This window comes from Orcinus orca, chromosome 2 (assembly GCF_937001465.1).
Source record: "Orcinus orca chromosome 2, mOrcOrc1.1, whole genome shotgun sequence".
NCBI classification, from domain to species: Eukaryota; Metazoa; Chordata; class Mammalia; order Artiodactyla; family Delphinidae; genus Orcinus; species Orcinus orca.
This window is the reverse complement of record NC_064560.1, coordinates 159818867-159838952: the sequence shown is the minus strand read 5'-3', so window position 1 is coordinate 159838952 and position 20086 is coordinate 159818867. Positions and strand designations below refer to the sequence as shown.

Below are 20086 nucleotides of genomic sequence, written 5' to 3'. Positions count from 1 at the left end.
GAGGAAAGGGGAGGCCTCTGTAGCCCCTTTTCTGTGAAGAGTGTGTTACATTGTACATGACCCAGGGGCTAGAGAGATTTCAGCAAAACAACATTTAATAAACCCCCCAAACACATAACTTCCTTGGGACCCCTCTCTCATGCCTTGCTCTGAACTAGCTCAGATGCAGGGGTCAGAGCCTCCACTGTCAGGCTTTAGGACTGTCAGTCACTGCCATGCTAGTCTCAAGAAAGCTTTCCACTGGGAGGAAATGGCCGCAGAGTGAAGACTGTAACACAAGCCTTGTCCCAAACTGCCCTTATCCAGTTTGGCCTCTGAAAGCCGAGGACTGTCCTCCACACGCACTCACAGTCTCTCAGCCCACAGGGGCTGGAAAAAAGAGTATCTACTGCTCTTTTTAAACAGCGACCCACCCCTACCCCCTCCCCCAAAATAAGGAAAAAAAGAAAACCTTACATGCTCCTTAATTTATTAAAAATAGAAAAGGTTAGACACTGTGACTCTAATTTTTATTAGAGCTGTTTCTTTAATGAAGTCAACTACTTTCTATGGCACAGTTTTATGATTATAAGAAGGAGGAGGTGGGACCTCCCTGGCGGCGCAGTGGTTAAGAATCCACCTGCCAATGCAGGGGACACGGGTTCGAGCCCTGGTCCGGGAAGATCCCACATGTCGTGGAGCAGCTAAGCCCACAAGCCACAACCATTGAAGCCTGCGTGCCGCAACCACTGAAGCCCGGGTGCCGCAACTACTGAAGCCCATGCACTTAGAGCCCATGCTCCGCAACGAGAAGCCACCGCACTGAGAAGCCTGCGCGCCTCAACTACAGAAAGCCGGCAAGCGGCAATGAAGCCCCAATGCAGACAAAATAAAAAATAGATAAATTTATTTTTAAAAAAGGAGGAGGGTCCTCCTGGCGTTACTAATAAATGATCTGTGGGGCACCTTCCCGAGCTGCCTGCAGACCAGCCTCCTTCACCAAGTGCCAGGCCAGAGCTCTGCTCTCCCGAGCGAGGCTTCTCACCCTGACCCGCCCCCGCCCTGTCAGCAGCCCTCGTGCGGTACCCACGGGGCACTGCGCCCTCACAGTCTGGGTTAGTTCCACCGGCTCCACTGCCTCCGGCACCCTGACCTGCTTTCCTTCCATGGAGCCCGGGCCCAGGTCATCTCGTATAGCTGAGACAGCCTCCCTCCTCTGTACCTAAGTTCACCCTACCCTCCTTCTAAGCCACAGCTCAAACTTCATCTCGTCCAGAGGAGAAGCTTCCTCTCACACACGCCAGCCATTCCCGAAGCCTCGGGCTAACCTAAATCCCCGATCCTCCTCAAGGCACCTTTGTCATCACTTAGGAGGTGAACTGGACTGACTACACCTGGCCACCGTTAACACCTGGAGGGTAAGGATTCTGAGTCATCGTGATCCCCTCGCCTTGAGAATGGACTGTACCCCCAAAGTGCTCAAAAAATACTCCCCAAGGGACCGGCTCAAAGACAACAGAGAAGTTCCATTGCTCTGAGAGTAAACATCATTTATAAACAGAAACACCGAGAAGACCTTGAAGACTCTCTAGCCAATCCACTTTCATGAGTCCTGCCTCACAGGTAGGAAAGTGGTGGAACTCTGGGTCCGATTTCCCAGTTCCTGTTCCCCTGATGCCCCCATGACATCCTGCTGCCTGCCACTGCATCACCAGGCTAAACACAGCCTGCCTTTGCTTCTTCGCTGTTGCATTTTTTTTTCTTTTTTTTAAACAATAAATGTTTATCCTGCATGCCAAGGCAACCAGCAACTCCTCTGCTGGATGCCATCACCAGCACCAGAGAGAGTGAAGGGACTGGGAATTAGAACGAGAAACATACTCACCGTCTCTACTGCTTTCAGGCCACTTCTCAAGGTGCTTATTTCTTTGTCCAGCTCAGTCATGCTGTTGTAAATGGCAACATTTTAGTAACCAACATGGGACTTACACTTATTGTATTAAATATATGATGAGTTTAAATATTTCATGCTTGGAAGTCCACACTACTTCATTTTAAATGTTTAAAATTCCCTTCAGTGTTCAGATCTCACAGAAAGACAGCAACATTTTAAACTTATGAAATTTAGGTATGGAATTATGGGGGTTTTTTTGTTTTCCACAGCCAGCAGGTATAATATTTATAGGTTAAAAAGGGCAGAATAGAAATATGTCATGTTTCAATCTCACAAAAATCTCACTTAAGCAAATTACTGTATGTGGAAATAAATTTCTTGCCATGTGTGGCTCCCTTTGGACAAGGCAAAGAAACAGTCAATCCACAATCGTGTGTGCTGTGCTCTTCATCATTATTATATTGCTTTTCATGAGTGCTGTGGTAGTATGAATATTACAAGGTGATGGCCTAAATTTCAATCAACAATGATTTTTCTTAAAGTTTTACTAATTAGTTTTCATTTTCATTGACCTTTTTTTTTTAAACAGAGAAAGTTTCCTGGGCTTCTCCCATAATGCTTTTTATTTGACAGCTTTTAAACATGAGAGATTACAACTTAATTCTCACAGAGAATTCACATGTAAACAAATTCATTGACACTTCATTTACTTCAACATTTTAATTTCATGTCTTACATGGTACACTTCTACCAAACTCTACAGAGGGAAAAAATTAGCCTGGTCATCAGGCTTTTTAAAATCACTGCAAAAAGATGCAGTTTAAATATGTTTTTAAAAAAGGGGAGTGGGGTATTCCCTGGTGGCACAGTGGTTAAGAATCCGCCTGCCAATGCAGGGGACATGGGTTCGAGCCCTGGTCGGGGAAGATCCCACATGCCGTGGAGCAACTAAGCCCGTGCGCCACAACTACTGAGCCTGTGCTCTAGAGCCCGCAAACCACAACTACTGAGCCCACGCGCCTGGAGCCCGTGCTCTGCCACCGCAATGAGAAGCCCATGCACCACAACAAAGGGTAGTCCCCCATCGCCACAACTAGAGAAAGCCCGTGCGGGACAACCAAGACCCAACGCAGCGGAAAAAAAAAGTAAATTTTAAAAAGGTGGGGTGGGGGCAAAAGGAAGCAGGAAGAACAGCAAGGAAAAGTGCCTACCCCTCATGAGGCCTCTGAAAAGTGGTGTGAAGTTTGTGGGGAAAGTTTAGTGATTTTCCACTTTATTTTTAGTTCCTTCATTTGCATAAAGACTGCTTTCCATTAAAAGGTTGCTTGGTTTCTGGGAGTGTGTACACATGGGAAAATTACTAGCAACACCCTGACCTGCAGGACTTCCATTTGCTTAAACATGTATCCTCATATCCTCATTTAACTAAGTGTGCCCCCACCTGTATTTTAAGAGAACCACCCTTTCCAACTACTAGTGAAACCACACTGCTTCCCTAGACTCTTCATAACTCAGAAAATTAGGTTTTGTAGAAGTCAGAAACTGCATCCAGGAATATTCTGAAACAGCTAGAACAAGTATACAGTGACCCTTGAACAACACAGGTGTGAACTGTGCGGGTCCACTTATACGCAGATTTTGTTTCAATAATTATGTACTACATGATCTGCGGTTGACTGAATCCTCAGATGTGGGACCACGGGTATTGAGGAACCCCGCACAGGAAGGGTCAGCTATGAAGTTATATGTTGGATTTTCAGCTGTACAGTGGGGATTCGGGGGGTGTCGGCACCCTTAACCCCACCGTTCAAGAGTCAACCGTATATTCACCGTATATTCAAACTCATGTAAAACATCTGAGTGACATGGATACTATTCAAACTTTATTTCATACACTGTTCAGGGGAAAGCAAACAGAAGGACCCTCTTCATGCAACGCTAACTATCTCAACGGCTAAACCAGTCCAACGGATTTTAAAAACTGAAACAATTCACTCTAAGTACTTACTTTACTTTTGCTGCTTGAGGAATGTCCCGCAGCTCCTCATTTAGATTGAGAACCTTGGGGTATTTATTTTCCACAATAGTTATGAGATAGTGCAAAAGTGTAATGTTCCTACAATTACAGAAGGAGAGAGTATTAAACATGGTTAATATCTGCATATGATTTGTATATTCAAGTGATTACTTCCACAAGAATGCTACGTCCCTGCATTACTTTCAAAATGTGTAGGTTCCTGAAAGGCAGGCATTCTTAAGAGAAAGGGAGAAGAGGAGAGCCTTCGTGGGATTTACAAAAATATATGCCAAAAGCAGCACACACCTTCTGAAAGGGAAGGGCAGGGGATAAGAATTACGTTTTTGGCCCATAATGGGGATCCTTCAAAATCTGCGTAATGCGATGGGTGATGGAAATGAGTCTGAACCATTGCCAAAAGGGACATCCCTTCACAGTGCATCCACCCAAAGACGAGGCCTGCCCTGCAAGTTCCTAACAAGCAGGGTGGGGTGGGGAGTGAGGGATGTTTAATCCACTAGAGAGGACAGCTAATTTTCAAGTCTGAAAGTACAGAGCAGCAACTCACTGATGAAAATTATTGACAATTCTCATTTAAGGGTTTCTTTCAACTGGGTGATAACATTTTTCCCTTCTGAAAGTTAGAATGCCCCCTATTTCAGGGCAGAACCTGGAAATGGGCCAGGACTGTGCCATCACGGATATGATACCCTCGCAGCCTAATTTTAGCAACACTTCAGCTCCTAACTGCACAACCAGCTCCCTCTTTGGTGGTGACAGGGCTGAACCCTGACTGACCTGGGTTGAAAAGGCGGGCATCTGATAACACTATCTATGAGGCCACGCTGTGGTAGTCTGGTCCCCTGGTCCCTGGCTCTGATGCACATTACAATCACCTGGACCCCAGATGCCTGGGCCAACCTGAGATTCAGTCATTGGAATGAGGTGGGACCAGATGTGGGTATTTTTTAAAACTCCCCACTGAGACTAACAGCCAAGATCAAGAACCACTTATGCTACTGAAAGTTAGCGTAATCAGGAGGACACAAATGCATTTCTTTAAAAACATTTCCATAATTTTTAGGCAGTTTGCTAATTCACAAGGTTAAGGACCCCCCCACCCCCCGCAACAAAAGTAAAGCAGAGCTGCCGAACAGTTTTCCCCGTAGCAACGCAAACCATTTCTGGTTATCCTTGCAGCTTCCTGGAGGTCAAGGCAATCCTATTCCTCTGAGTCAACTGGCCCACACGGAAAAAAATGTCCCCTTCTTTTTCTTGCGCTAATAATTAGAAAACCATTGCTCAGCAAAGTAAAAACAGTGGCTAATACTTCTGGCCACTTATTTTGCAGGTGTTCAGCTGTATTGTTTCACTTCAATTTTGCCTTTCACAGAATCTATGTGTCTGCCATGTGCCGGCTGCATGAGAGGCAAAATCCCAGCAACCATTGCGAGAAAGAGTAATGCCATTTTCCTTCATTATTTCAGAGAAATGCTTTGTTACAGAAATTTATTTCATTAACCATATATGCCTTTTTTAGTGTAGAAAGACTTAAAACCAGATCACATTTGGATAGCAAACCACATTTGTCTGCTATCCAAATAACACCTCATATGAGTGAATATAAATTCCTGAATAATAAAAACAACTAAACAGCCTCACATTTGACTACTCTCTGGTCATTACCAGAAACAAGCCTTTAATGCAGAGTGAAGAGGGAAAAGAAGAAGATCAGAAATGTTTTAAATTTATTGTTTTGAAAAGGCTTATTGTGTACTGGATAAAGTTTATATCATTAACTAGCAGATAATCATGTAGTAAGTACCAGCTTATCAGTAAGTTGGAAGGTGGGGGGCAGATGTGTGTGTGTGAGTGTGTGTGTATGAGTGAGGGGAGAGGGAGAGAGAGAGAGAATAGGACTGACTGGTGGTGAGGATTTCCTTCCTCCCCAACCTGCAAGCCCAGTTGAGGAGAAGACCGTCCCTTAAAAGATGGCTGCTCTTTATATGCAAGTAAGATGCTGCAGTTACTTACTGCAACCTCCAAATAAAATCGGTCTGTTGGTAGCGGAGAGCTGTGGGCAGACCACTAGAACAACTGTCAAATACCTGTAAGGCCAAACACCTTGCTGGTTGTGACCTCAGACAAGCTAAATGAGCCACCTGACCCTGCCTTGGTTTCTTTATCTGACAACAGGCGATACAACACTTGGCCTGGGGACTTCACAGGTTGTTGTGACAATCAAATGAGAACGGGCTCTGAAAGGATCAAGTGCTTACATTAAAAATAAGGTGGTGTTCAGAGAAAACCATAATTCAAAAAGACACATGCACCCCAATGTTCACTGCAGCACTATTTACAACAGCCAGGTCATGGAAGCAACCTAAATGCCCATCGACAGATGAATGGATAAAGAAGATGTGGTACATATATACAATGGAATATTACTCAGCCATTAAAAGGAACGAAATTGGGAGGCGCATTTGTAGAGACGCAGATGGACCTAGGGACTCTCATACAGGGTCATAAAAAGGAATGAAATTGGGAGATGCATTTATAGAGATGCAGATGGACCTAGGGACTGTCATACAGGGTGAAGTAAGAAAGAGAAAAACAAACATCATATATTAACACATATATGTGGAATCTAGAAAAATGGTACAGGTGAACTGGTTCGCAGGGCAGAAAGTGAGACACAGATGTAGAGAACAAACGTATGGACACTAAGGGGGGAAAGTGGGGGTGTGGGGGTGGTGGTGTGATGAATTGGGTGATTGGGATTGACATATATACACTGATGTGTATAAAATAGATAACTAATAGGAACCTGCTGTATAAAAAATAATAAAATTCAAGGAAAAATAAGGTGGTGTTGATAGAACGTATCAGCGGTGCGTTGTTAATCTGTTTCTACACAATGCAAAAATAAGGTTTAGCCCCACAACTGAACACACTGCTTGTTTCTTATACGATGGATTCAGGGTTGCCATAATGCTATGCTTCACTGACCCTATAGAAAATATAGAATAAAAAGTCTCACTGGTTGGGAATAGTTAGGGTGAACAGCCTATACTTCTAAAAATAATTCGGGTTACAGAGAAGTTTACCTTAGAAACAAATTCCTTCCAAGTCAGTGGGAAACACAGCTCTCAGGGAAGCTAGAGTTAATATGCCTAATGCCCTTACCTGGAAATGACACTAGCACATTTTCACCTTCTGGTGTCTCTAACAGGAATCTGTTCACCTAAAACACACTTTCTAGGAAGCATTTTAATGAGTCTCGGGATGAGCAGCTGAATACCAACAGCCAAAATGCATTTACACATTGTCATTTTTTAAGGTAGCTGCTAGCTTCCAGGTACCAAGGAAACCATAACCTACAAAGCCAACAAACTTCACATTCTGTCATCAGCTGTCAGTTTTTTATCTCTGTGGAGGAGCAGCAATTAGGAGAAGCCGTGAGGGAGCTACTAGGGTGCTGGTAAGGTTCTGTTTCTTGAACTGGGCACTAGTTATACAGATGTGTTCAATTTGTGGAAAGTCATCAAGCTGTACCTTTACGGTGAGTGAACCTGTCTTTCGTGTATTACACTGTAATGAGTTTACCCGAGAAAACCCCAAACACAAAAAACTTGGACTAGATGATATCCTTGTGGAATGAAAATGAAGGATAACTGGCCCAGTGGGAACTTGGGGATACGTGTGGTCATGAGATAGGAAGGGAGGAGTCAGTGGAGAAGGAAAGAGCAGGAGAGGAGAAGTGCAGACCAGACACTTTGGGATGAAGAGGCCCAGGAGGACCAGAGCGTACAAAGTTGAGCCCCGACCTAAGCTCCCAGATCTTCCATACTTACTTATCGATACTGGATTTTGTGTCAGCAATCTTATTTAGGCTGGATATCTTGAATCCATATGCATTGCCTCTTTGGCCTTTATTCATGTAATTTCCAAATGCCAAAACCACTTCCAGCAACTGCTTCAGGGCACTGCTCCTAAACACCTCTTCTGAACCAGAACGAATTGCTTCAAAACAAAATACATAAAACTATTACAACAAGACTTTTCAATGATACCCATCCTAAATCCACACACCTGATAACAGATACTGGAGATGTAAGATGGGGCTGTTAGACTACCAGGGAGCACTTTCCGAACACCTTTACCAGAAGCCAAGAGCAAGGGGGCAAGGAGAGCCAGCTCAAGTTGTTCAGGAGCCCCAGAGACAGGTGCACAGTCCTAGCCTTTCTCAGTCTTTTTCTTGGCTGACTCACCGACCATAAGCAGCTAGGAATACATAGAGCAGCTACTGCCTTTTCCACATTCCTTTGCAAACCCTTTCTTGCCTGGTGTGAGTCAGATCACAGGACAGTTGATTGATTCCACTGATAGAAAAACTGGGCAAACGTGTGACATGTCACAGCTGGCAGGTGTCATCAGGACCCCAAAGTCAGCCTGCACTCTGTGGCTGTGCTCTTCAGTTGCCCACATTTCAAGCACCTAAAAATTTAACAGCCTCAAAATCAAACCATGTATCAGCCTCAAATCTTCCCTCAGAAAAATCCAGTAAGGCCCCATTACAAGAAAGCTAACTGTAGGTTTAATGCCAGTAGCGATCAAATAAATTCTTCACCAATACCCAGATAGCAAAAGCCCAGTTCTGCAGAGGAGTCCAGGGAGTGTGCTGTGAGTTCCAGAACCCAGGCTAGGCCATCAAGCCAAGGACAGACCTTAAGTAATTATCTGCCAGAATTCCAACAGATTTCAAGCAAAAAAAAAAATCACCAAAGGGATCCAGTTCACTATATGCACTTGCATTGCACTTGTAAATGGGTACTTGAGATGAACATCATTGCCAGTCTGGGCAGCTTGACTTTACCTTCTACTTTGGGTTTCACTTCTGCCACACGCTCTGCAAACTTCTTTTTGAAGTACAGCGACTGCAGTCTTTGCTGATAATGATTGATTCTGTAAGAGCAAGCATCAACTAATGAACACGTACTTAATACACGTATGTTCACTCAATGAATATGGAGGTGATGGTACCTTAGAGCACTCCCACCCCAACATGCACACACACACACACACAGAGTTCCTCTCCTGGACAGGAGCACAGGGCCTGAGGCCAACTGCACCTGGAGAGCCCATTTCCCAGTGCCCTACAGGGAGTGTTCGGGCAAGTGCAGCAGGGCCTTAGCTCCAATCAGCTTATGCAATTGCTAAAAGAAAGTGAGAGCTAACTGCCGTTGACTAAAGCCCCCTTCACTTCCTCAGAGTCCTAGTAGCTCTTGAGAACAGAAAAGCGATAAAAAGGAATGAAAATGTAAAGACTCCCCGCTTCTGCTGCAAATGAAGGGCAGTTGCCTGCACTCCTGCCATGGTGCTTCACTTGCCACAAAGTGTGCCTTGCAGAACTGTAGGCTAAAACTTGTCTCCAGTATTCTCTCCTCACACCATCCTCTCCCCACTCACATCCCCAAACCTTCCTCTTTCTTCACAGTTAGGTCCCTAGCTGCACCCCTCAGGGCTGGAAAGCTCTGCCTTCCAGGATAGCGACTAGCGACTAGAGATAACAGGCCACTGGCCTGTGATCACCACCAATACAGGCTGCTTGGTGTTTCTGAGTGGGTGAGGGTGGGCATACCTGCCCAGGCCTTCTGAACTCGCTGCCTAACCTGCTCTCCGGAGGAAACTTCAGTCCAGTAGGACTAGCGATCAGCCCTCATCCAAAACTATACCATATAATCAGACAGATGCAGGCCAGGTTCTGCTATTATTAGGTGACCTTGGGCAGGAACCTTAACTCCTCCAGTTGCCAGCAGAGAATACCTCCCTGCCTGACAGCCCTCCTGGCAGGGCTGATAGCAGGATTAAGACGCATGGAAACATCTAGACAGTTACTAAGGCGCAGTTATTGCAGGTGGCCATGTGTTTGTCTACACGAAGGGTTGCTGGGCATACGTGTCAAAATTTCAAAACCATCCTTTGTTCTACAGTAGTATGCAAAATGGCAAGTTGAGGTGAAACAACAAAAATAAGTCCAGATATGGCAGAAATGCAGAGTGGCATGTTCACCTTGGCCACCATGTAGGCCACTGGCACTCAGGGGAGGAGCTCTGCCCTGGGGTTGACTGAGAGTTTCAGGATCACTGGTCCTTGTCCAATGCAGAATCACTTCGCTAGGCCTGGGATGGCAAAGCAACTCGGCTCACATGCCAAACTCAATTACGGAGCAGCAGCTGCTGCGGGGCTTTCTGGAGAAGGGTTGAGAAAGCTTGCCAAGGTTCCGTGGGAAGCGTGCCACGATCGATTAGTGATGTCTGCGTGTGTCATGATTTGACATCCAGACCCTGGCTATTTAGTTATGTGGGCTCTACGTTGATACCTCTGAGTCTGCCCATTGTTTTCTATTTTACAACAACCTTGAGATGTTGAGGTATAAGGAGGAGTGGGCTAGAATCCCAAGGGATCAAAGTGCTGAGGAGAATGACACTGACTAGAACCCAGAAAAGTTATGACTTGATTAGGTTAAAGTACATGAGCCAAAGAGGCCCAGGAATAGAGATAACTGTGAAGAAATTCTGACCCTGGCTCACCCATGGGCGAGAACTCACATAAACAAAACAATCAAGTTCCACACAACTCAGACTTGAGGAGATTTGGGGATTTAAAAAGGCTTCAAGTTAAGGCAGGTTAACTGGCCCAGATAATTCAACAGGAATCAAAAGATTCACTTCCTTAGAAAGGCCAGGGGCATCTTTGCTTTTTTTTTTTTTTTTTTTTTGCTGTACGCGGGCCTCTCACTGTTGCGGTCTCTCCCGTTGCGTAGCACAGGCTCCGGACGCGCAGGCTCAGCGGCCATGGCTCCCGGGAGCAGCCGCTCCACGGCACGTGGTATCTTCCCGGACCGGGGCACGAACCCGTGTCCCCTGCATCGGCAGGCGGACTCTCAACCACTGCGCCACCAGGGAAGCCCCATTTTTGCTTTTTAAACATTTTCAAACTCACCTGCTCATCTCGAAAAGGAATCTATCAGCCTTGGCCATCCGATCCAGTTCATGTTTATGTTCCTCCAACAGATCAATGTCACTTTTTTCAGGAACAAATTTCAAGAGCTAAAAAGTACATGCAAATATTGAAACTGAGGTTTATAATTTAAATTCTTGCCCTAATTTTTCACGCGTTCAGTTAAATTTGTCCCAAGATGAAATTTTAACATTTAATTTATAAGCTCTCCTCACAGGTGACTGTTCAGATACAATGAAGTGATTAAATCTTTCCATTTAGGTGGCCAAAAGGTACAAACTTCCAGTTACAAGATAAACTGGTAACGGGGATGTAGTGTACAACATCATGGTTATAATTAACACTGCTGCTTGATATATAATGAAAGTTATTAAGACAGTAAATCCTAAGAGTTCTCATCAGAAAGGGAAAAAAAGGTTGTTTTGGTTTTTTGCCTTTAAAAAACTTTTACCTATATGAGATGATGGATGCTAACTAAACCTATTGTGGAAATCATTTCACATTTGTAAGTCAAACCATTCTGCCACACACCTTAAATTTATAGTGATGTATGTCAATTATATTTCAATAAAATGGGGAAAAAAACCTTTCTATTTTTACTTGAAAGTAGTTAAACCGGTGTAAGATTCATTTCTGGTATCTACGTGTTCTATAGTGCCCCTCAAATCAGAATTGGGAAGTTCTTTACTAGGACCCACTTTACACAGTCCATTAGAAAGGGGCCTTGGAGATTCAACCTTCTCATGAGAAGATGCTACAACTGAGGTCCAGAGAGATTAGGTCACTCACCCAGGATTATAAAGCAAGTGTGTGTGATCTTCAGAAATAGAACCTGGGTCTCGACTTCCAGCTCTATGTTTTTTTCCTATTACATCATGCTGAAATGAGTAATTTTATGTGTATTTTCTAATCAATTTGCTTATTTCTTTGGCTTATCTAATTCCATCTCATTTTTTGCTCCATGTAGAGTTAGGTGAGAGGAACACAATGGGATGTGAAGTTTTTGATTCCATATTTTATTTTGGATGAAGAAATGAGCATGGAATGTGGAAGAGATAGCAATAATACTTAAAGTAGGAAAAGCACTTCTGTATGTGTCTAATTTTCTTTAAAGGCACAAACGTGTATGTGTATGCCCAGGGCTGTGTTTGTGTGCTATTTTCTAGATCAAATATTCTTGGACTTTTTAAAAAAAAAATTACACTGAGCTTCTGGACCCTGAGATCCTCCCCATAAACTTGATGCTGGCATTGGGTGGTCCATTTAGCAGGTTTTCAAATGTTCGTTGGATTTAATTAAGGGAGCTCAGAAAAGGCAGTCAGTCTGGGTACCACCAGCAGAGAAAGAGAATTGGAACTACAGGGAAGGAGATGAACGGTTTGAGGTTGGAGATATATTCCAGGCAGAGTGCTTATCATGCTGGGTTCTGGAAGGGGCAGTGCAGCACTTACAGAGGAGGAAGAGCGGCCACCACAGCAGTGGGGGAGGGCAGCAGTGGGCAAGGTCAGGGAGGAGCAAGGGCCTTGCAAAAAATTCAGTCTTTATTTTGAGGGCATGGGATGTAACTTAAAATCTCAAGTAGGGGAATGAGTTTGCACTTTGAAAAGAACACTCTGCCTGCAGAATGGAGAAGGAACTAGAAAGGATCAAAAGTATTGGGGGTTGTGATTAGATTGTTGATGCAGTAATCCAGGTGAGAGACGGTGGTGGCCTGGAATGGGTAGTGGACAGGTTCTAGAGATATTTATGGGGTTTGAACTGGCCTGACTTGTCGACTGTGGTAGATGAGGGTCAAAAGGATGAGGTCCAGGCTTCTGGCTTGGGCAATGATGTACACAGAGTGTAACAGGGAACCCAGGAGGAGAAGGTTGGAGGAAGGTGGGTGAGGAGAAGGTGAATTTAGTGTTTGAAATACTGGCAAGAGAACCAAGTTGTGATTTCTAGTAGGCAGGTGGACAAATGGGTCTGAAATCCCAAAGAAATCTGGAAGACAAAGCTTTGGTGTGGGTTACAACATGCATGGATGTGAGTAAGGTAACCAGGGGGCCCATCAAGAGAAAAAAGCAGGGCTGGAGAGAAGCTGGCATTGATGCGATGAGAACAAGAAGAGGAACCTTCATAGAAGGCAGTGGAGGGGCCTATGTGGAATCACAGGGCCAAGGGAAGAGGTGTTTCACCATGGGGCAAGTGGCCATCGGTGTCACACACCACCAATAAGTCAAGGAAGATGAGGACTGCAAAGTACTCCCTGGCTTTGTCAACAAGAAAGTTCGTATCCTTAGTGAGAACAGCTTAAGGGAGGTGAGGGGGACGGACTGCAGTGAGGTGAGGAAGAGTGAACAAGCTTTCAAGAACTGGCTGTGTCAGAAAAGAGAGGAGGGGCTTCCCTGGTGGTGCAGTGGTTGAGAGTCCGCCTGCCGATGCAGGGGACGTGGGCTCGTGCCCCAGTCCGGGAAGATCCCACATGCCGCGGAGCAGCTAGGCCCGTGAGCCATGGCCGCTGAGCCTGTGCGTCCGGAGCCTGTGCTCTGCAACGGGAGAGGCCACAACAGTGAGAGGCCCACGTACCACCAAAAAAAAAAAAAAAAAAAAGAGGACAGTAGCAGATGGGGATGTGCAGTCTTAAGAGGTGTGTGTGGGAAGGGCTGGGACCTGAACAAGTTACATGTTGAGAGGGCAAGGTAGAAGACCTTGAGGAGAGGGGCAGGGCCCTCTGGGCGAGGTCCCTGAGCAGAAGGAAAGGATGGGCCAGAGCAGAAGCCAGGGACACCCCTCTCTCCTAATGGGGTGGAAGGCGGAAAGACGGAAGTAGATGCCAGGGAATTCACAGGTCTGGTGGCCTGAGAGCTTCTAGGCATGGATGTTCCCATGTTCAAATGGTAACACTGGACAAGTGTCTTCTTGTTCTTCCTCAGTGCTGGAGGGAAGGTAGTAGGGCAAGGGAAGGAAGGAAGAAGAGAGAGGACAAGGCTTATTTTTTCCCCTGAGTTTGGATTTTTTCCTTCTGGACAAGGAAATTCAGTTCTAGTTTCAGGGGTCCCCCCATACCTGCCCTGCTGAGCCTACAGGCCCCTATTCAGGATAACACAGACACCATCTGTCTCTTGTTACTCACAAGAGCACAGTGAGAGGCACAGGCTAAAGGCTCAGGCCGTCTCAAGTCGGAGTCAAGAACAGACTGTGTTTGGACAGTTTTGAGAGGAATGAAGAGCCAGACAAACACCTGGAGATAAGGAGAAAGGTGTGCATCCCAAGAAAGGGGAGTGTATGGATCTCATCTGAGATCTGATCTCAGTGGCTAAAAGCAGCAGGAGAGGAGGGGTGGAATGTGGCTCAAATGCAGATCATACCGAGTAGTAAAGGATGCTGTGTGAAGGCAAAGGAAGCAGAGGAAGGGGGGTAGAATAAGGAGGAAAAGAAAGAGCCTGGGAGATGAGCAGAGAGCAAGACACCCACAACTATCAGCAGAGGCCAGGTCAAAAGTATCCACTTGGCCAGATTCTGCTTCAGTAGACTGATTTTCTTACTTGTATTTATTTGAAGTATGTTCTATTTGCACTACAAGCCCTTTTGGCAAGATTCTGAAATCCTTTCCCTCAAGGAGGAATTTTGCTGGTTGCAATTTCACAGTAAACAGATCTTGTGGAATTTTAAGCATACGACCTTATCGATAGAGGCTGAAGACCTAAGGACTAAAGCAGCTTTCTGCTCAGTTCTTCACTCTGGGTGAAGCAGTTTTTGATGCAGGCATTTGGAGCGCAGGGTCACCTGGGGGCCAGGGAGGGACAGAGGGCAGCTGGGCTCCACTCTCTTGGGGCAGAGGCTCTGTTTTGACTGGTATTCCGTGAGGGAGGGAAGAGTGGGCAGAGGAGCTAAAAATGCTCGAAAAAAGGAATACGTTTAAACTATTTATACACAGAGCATCCGAACAGACTTGGAAACATAGTCATTAGCTATTTTGGGAACTAAATCAAAACTTAAAAGGACAGCAAGAAAAGTTTCTCCACTGCTAAGTGTGACGGTTTTCACCCAGGATGACTGCAGCTGCAGAGGTTTCAGGGAGGGGCGGGTCCATGGAGGTGTGGTGATACCACACACATCACTCCTCCCTGCCTGGTATCTGAGGCCTTCTGGGAAATCAGTGAGAACCGTGGAAAATGCACACGCATACAGGCACTCCACTGGGGTCCCTGTTAGTGGAGCAAAGTATCCATTTCCTCTTCTCCTGGGAGCTGAGCCTGCTTACAGGTGATACCTCAAGTTCAGCCTGAAATCATGATCACCTGTGTCCACTGTTGACCTTAAGTGGTCCTGGCTCTAACAAATGGAGGCCTCTTGACCAAAATCTCTCAAAATATGATTCTGTTGCAGGGACAAGGAGACAGAACAGGCTTAGAGCATTCAGAGACTATCCCCACAATGCACAGAAAAAGTTACGGCCAGACTGAGAGATAGGTAACAATCCCTGGGGCATCTGCTAGTACATCATCAACAGTATCATTTGGGAAATAACTGAACTAAGCTGCTGACAACACACAACACAGCTGGAGTGGCTGCACGGAGCATGTTACGGAAACACTGCATGACGAGAGGCTAGGGCACCACATCCAACTTGTTGCCTGGACATAAAGAATACAAATTATCTTCAAGTACCACGGACAAGGATGTATACTGATTGGGTATAAATCTACGCCATACTTACTATCCCCAGCATTTGAACTTCCTGCCATTTACAATGCAAGAAGGGTGCTATACAACTTACGGAGACAAGGCCCAGCCCCAAGAAGTTTACACCCCACCTTATGACACATACGAGTGTTTTGATGAAGATGACAGTGCTAGGGGGTTAACAGTGGCTTCTGTGGTTGTGGGAACAGGGAGCCAAGACCAAGACACAAATTGTGTCAGGGATTAAGCAATGACTCAGTTTATGCAGTGCAGCCTGTGACCTCACAGTGCTGAGATTCTCAACATTCCAGTGAAACAGACATTTTCTACTAAAGCTAGTAGATTTCTATGACCTGCTAAGGAGTAACAACTTGATGGCAGGCAGCATGAGAGACAGATTCCACCATCGACGGTCCCAGGCATTTGACGAAGTCTGGACCGTCCTTCTCACCCATCATTTTGGAAACAAGGGAAGAATCAAGTCCTAGAGGCTTCTGACAGCTGTGTGGAAACTTGGTTCAACCTCCTCAATTCAGAGATGAGGAAATCATCTACCAGCAACAACCAGATTCCTTTCCTCAGTACGCCCTCCCTGCTGAGAGTCCGGTGTCACCCGTGCTCTGAGCGTTGCCCGGCAGCTCACCTGTTCCAACATGTCCTTGGGCAGATCTTCCTGCTCATCCATGGTTAGAATTGCCCGTTTGATTTCATCGTTGGATAATTTCAACCTGGAGAAAGAATATTTTACTCGTTGTTAACGATATCGGCTTGAGCCGTAAACATTTAATACAAGGTAACGCATTTTGCTGTCCCAGCTGTTGATCTTCAAGTGCCAGTTTTTCTCCAAATCTCTCAGTGAAAGCTTATTTCCTGACAATGTTGCCCCTAAAAATAGTCTTTTGAAATGGCTTTAACATTCTTCCAGGGCTTTCTAATGCTCTGCTGACACAGAGAACAAAGCTGTTATGTTCTACCATTTAGTTTCCTTAAACAAGGGATTGGAGGATGAGAAATAGGGAAAACACTCCCCCCGCCACATACCTGTTTTCTTTAATATATAGTATCCACAAATTGAAGGTGAAAGGGGAAAACTAACTTTTTAACTTATGTGCCAGGAGTGTTTAAAGTTCTCTCTCATATTAAAAATGGATTTTGAGAAGGTTAGCAGGATCTATGTTATTGTTAAAAAACTGAATAGTTGATATATAAAATAAAATGTATAGCTGAGGAGTTTTCATATGTATTATTTCATTTGGCATTCAAATTAACTGTGATGATTTTTTTTTTTAATTGAGGGAGAAAATGAGGCTCAGAATGGCTAAGTGATTTGCCCAAGGTCAAACATATACAGAGGGGCAGTATCTAACACAAACCCAAGACTTTTGATTGCTAATCCCAAATTCTTTTTACAAATAATGCTTATCTAGTTAATATCTCATAGGGAAGGATTTAAGCAAAAACCCAAATCTATTTTCTGTTTTCTGTCTACCATGAATTCATATGATTTACTAATTTATATTAAGGATTTATGTCTTGATTCTGGCAGGACAACAAAGTACTGACTGTGAAAAGAGTTGAAATTAAAACATACTTGTAAAAATATGTTTTTATTACATACAACCAAAAGTCTTAACCAGGGAAAAAAATCTTAATCAGATTATTAGCTGTAACAATAGGGTCATTCTTTTGTTCTACTTGTAAGCATCAGACCTAGACTTATTTAAAAAATCTTACTTCCTTATAAGCTACCACTAACGTGTTATAGTACAATTATTCGATCAGTTCTTCTAGTTTATGATCTTCGAGAAGAATGACATTTAGGACTGGGAATAAAGACATGAACACACAAATACAGAGCAAGGCATATAGCCTTCATGTGTAACATTTGAAGGAAGGGACTTTGGCATCAGACAGGCTGTGCCTGGCTCTGACACTTCTTGGTCAGTGTCAGAAAAATTTTTTTCTTCAGCCTCAGTTTCTTCATCTATAAAATAGAGATAATGATAACCTATGTAAAAAAAAAAAGGATTTTTGTCTGTGTATAAAGTGAAATAATGCATGAGACATGTTTAGCATAGTGTCTGGCCATAGAAAGGGTTCAATAAACTATACGTATACTCTGCAAGGCAGACTTTTCCGCCCAGAAAAAAAGAAAGCAGCAGTACTTATGTAACATTAATATTTAAGGGCAGCTATTTGATAAATAAACAGCGCTTAGTAGGGTTATCATGAAACTTCCCAAAGTGCTCTCATACCCATTGTTTCATCAGAGTTTCCTCTCTGTATAGAGCACCCATTAGACCTGGGAGAATTAAAAAATAATTAGAAGACATGGTGCTTATTTTAAAGGTGGTTATAATGTTTGAGAGAATCTAATGATAAGCTGAAACACTCCACACAAGGGTACATGAAGAATACATGGTCAGCTGTGCTCTCCCAGGTAAACGAGAGGGTTGGATGAGTGCAGGGGTGGCCGTAAAGCCCACGAAGGAGGAAAGAAACCACTCTGGACACATCTGGCTTGTCCTATTTCTCCAGATTTTGACTTGATCTTGTTAAAACCATCCATCCTGCCATTGAAACTGAATGTTGTTTCATGTACTAATAAGTAGGCCAGGGAAGGAACAGATTTGGGAATCCTATTGTACACATATCATTCTCTTCTATTTCATGCTTTCAAACCCAAATAGAGCACCTAGGCAATGTGCCAAATTGTCCATGTTCTAGAATAAGACCCATTCTCTTCCCTAGTCCAAGTTGTAGCACCATAATAACTCCTGGGCTGTGGACAGTGACTCTGGATCTGGGCAGACGTCTCTAGATTGATTTAGTCATTCTGGAGTCAGTCATTTCCCATGAATATGTTCACTAGAACATCATAATGGAAAACTCCCAAACTTAAATGGAACAATTTAGCCGAGTTGGCATGGGTAAAACATATGATGGGAAAAACTGTATCCCGGCATCAGGGTCTCTACCACATGGGCCCTGGGTAGCCCTAGATTCCAGGACACTAAAGGCTCTTGAGTCAAGTAAGGGCAAACACCATGGTGTAGCCATGCAAGGCCAAAGAAGTGGGACACTAAGTAAGGTTGAAACTGCCACTGATGAAAACCAGCTGGCTGTGGAAGTGTCTAGTTACCACGAGAAAAGCTCCACTTATTTAAAAAAAAAAAAAAAAAGATTAGTTCTGTGTCCTTTTCACACGGAGTTGAAGAAACCACTTTATGGTGTCTTTCTGCTGAGTCCTTCTGTTTTGCATTTAAGAGAAAAGGAGTTGAACATCAGAGTGAGAACAATACTTGAAGTATCAGATTTGCATTTCATTAGCTCCCCATATGGAGTGCAGAACGTCTTGCTTTTGAAATTGTATATATTTATGCTGCTCAATCCCCAGAGGCTGTCTGGACCAAACACTAGCTCTAGTTCATAACAATTTTGGTTTCTCTTCATGTGGCCCACAAAGAGACTTGAGACTTTAATGGCTAGTACTTAAGAAAATCTACCTGTCAACACCCTGCCTTGCACGTGGTCTGTGGGAGCAGACAAAAAAGCTGTACCTTTGGGGAAAGAGGAGAAGGGTACACGGCCCTCTGGGACGCTTCTATAGGTTGCCAAAGAGTTCTTAGTATCATCTGTCATCCACAGATTGAGTCGCTAATCTCTGTAATTTAAGGACCCTACCAATCCTAACCTTTTAATTGCTTTTAAAGCTTGGCAGTGTTCTGGTGTGCAGGAGGGTGGCAACTCGTGAGACATCCACTTCGACTTTCTTTGCAAGGCAGGAAACAAACCAGCCATTTAAAACCAGTATTTAACTCCACCTTGCTCTACTCAGGTATTTCAAAAATTTGCCCAGAGAACTGGAACATCCAGGCATAATTAAACTAAGTTAAGGATGGATGGCTAGATCAACTTTAGCTCTGCTTCAGTGTATTTAAGCCAAACCCCTCTCCTTTAAAGTAGCCTTTTGTGGTTTACTATACCCCGGCTGTCATGTTAAGTGAGCATCTGGAAAAAAAGAATGGCAGAACACTTCATAAAAGTGTATTTTAGGTGGGTTCTTTTTGCAATATAAGCCAGCTTCCAAGTTTCTTTCTTTCTTTCTTTCTTTTTTAACAGAAGGGAGAGGTCTGTTTTAGGGAATAAAGCAGAGTGAATCTTAAGTTGCCCCATGTCGCCTACATACACACAGCAGAGAAGTTGTTGCTGGCTCTTCCAGGGGCCTGACGAACAGGTCTCATTCTCGGGTACATCGTGTCCATTCTACTCACTTCTCAAGTCTGTCAAAGGCAGGGTCCCTGGTGGCTTGGAGCGTCACACCTTCCAGACAGCCTCTTTCTGGGCGCTGTGAGGGACGCTGGACTCTCATGCTGTGAGCACATAAAAAGGGCCTGTACTTCCTCCCCTGCTCGGCCCCTGGGATGAGAAGGCCTTTCCTTCCCGCTGCCTTCTCGGCTCCAGGCAAGGCTGTGGCAGGTGCCCCTGGCCAAAGGGTCCGTGAA

General features: G+C 44.5%; 1 protein-coding gene across 4 annotated transcripts in view; it reads right to left on the bottom strand.

The window, feature by feature from the left end:
• Window positions 1-20086, bottom strand: part of DAAM1 (dishevelled associated activator of morphogenesis 1) — a 179479-nt gene that overhangs the window by 15248 nt on the left and 144145 nt on the right. For 2 of the 4 annotated variants that reach the window (XM_033404674.2, XM_033404673.2), the window contains 7 exons: window positions 19856-19954; window positions 16225-16309; window positions 10896-11002; window positions 8767-8855; window positions 7745-7913; window positions 3882-3989; window positions 1865-1925 (listed from right to left, as the gene is read on the bottom strand). In XM_033404674.2, coding sequence (XP_033260565.1) covers window positions 1865-1925; window positions 3882-3989; window positions 7745-7913; window positions 8767-8855; window positions 10896-11002; window positions 16225-16309; window positions 19856-19954 — 718 coding nt within the window. The remainder of the gene's footprint in view (window positions 1-1864; window positions 1926-3881; window positions 3990-7744; window positions 7914-8766; window positions 8856-10895; window positions 11003-16224; window positions 16310-19855; window positions 19955-20086) is intronic. The other 2 variants (XM_033404675.2, XM_004279297.4) reach the window with 1 other exon arrangement.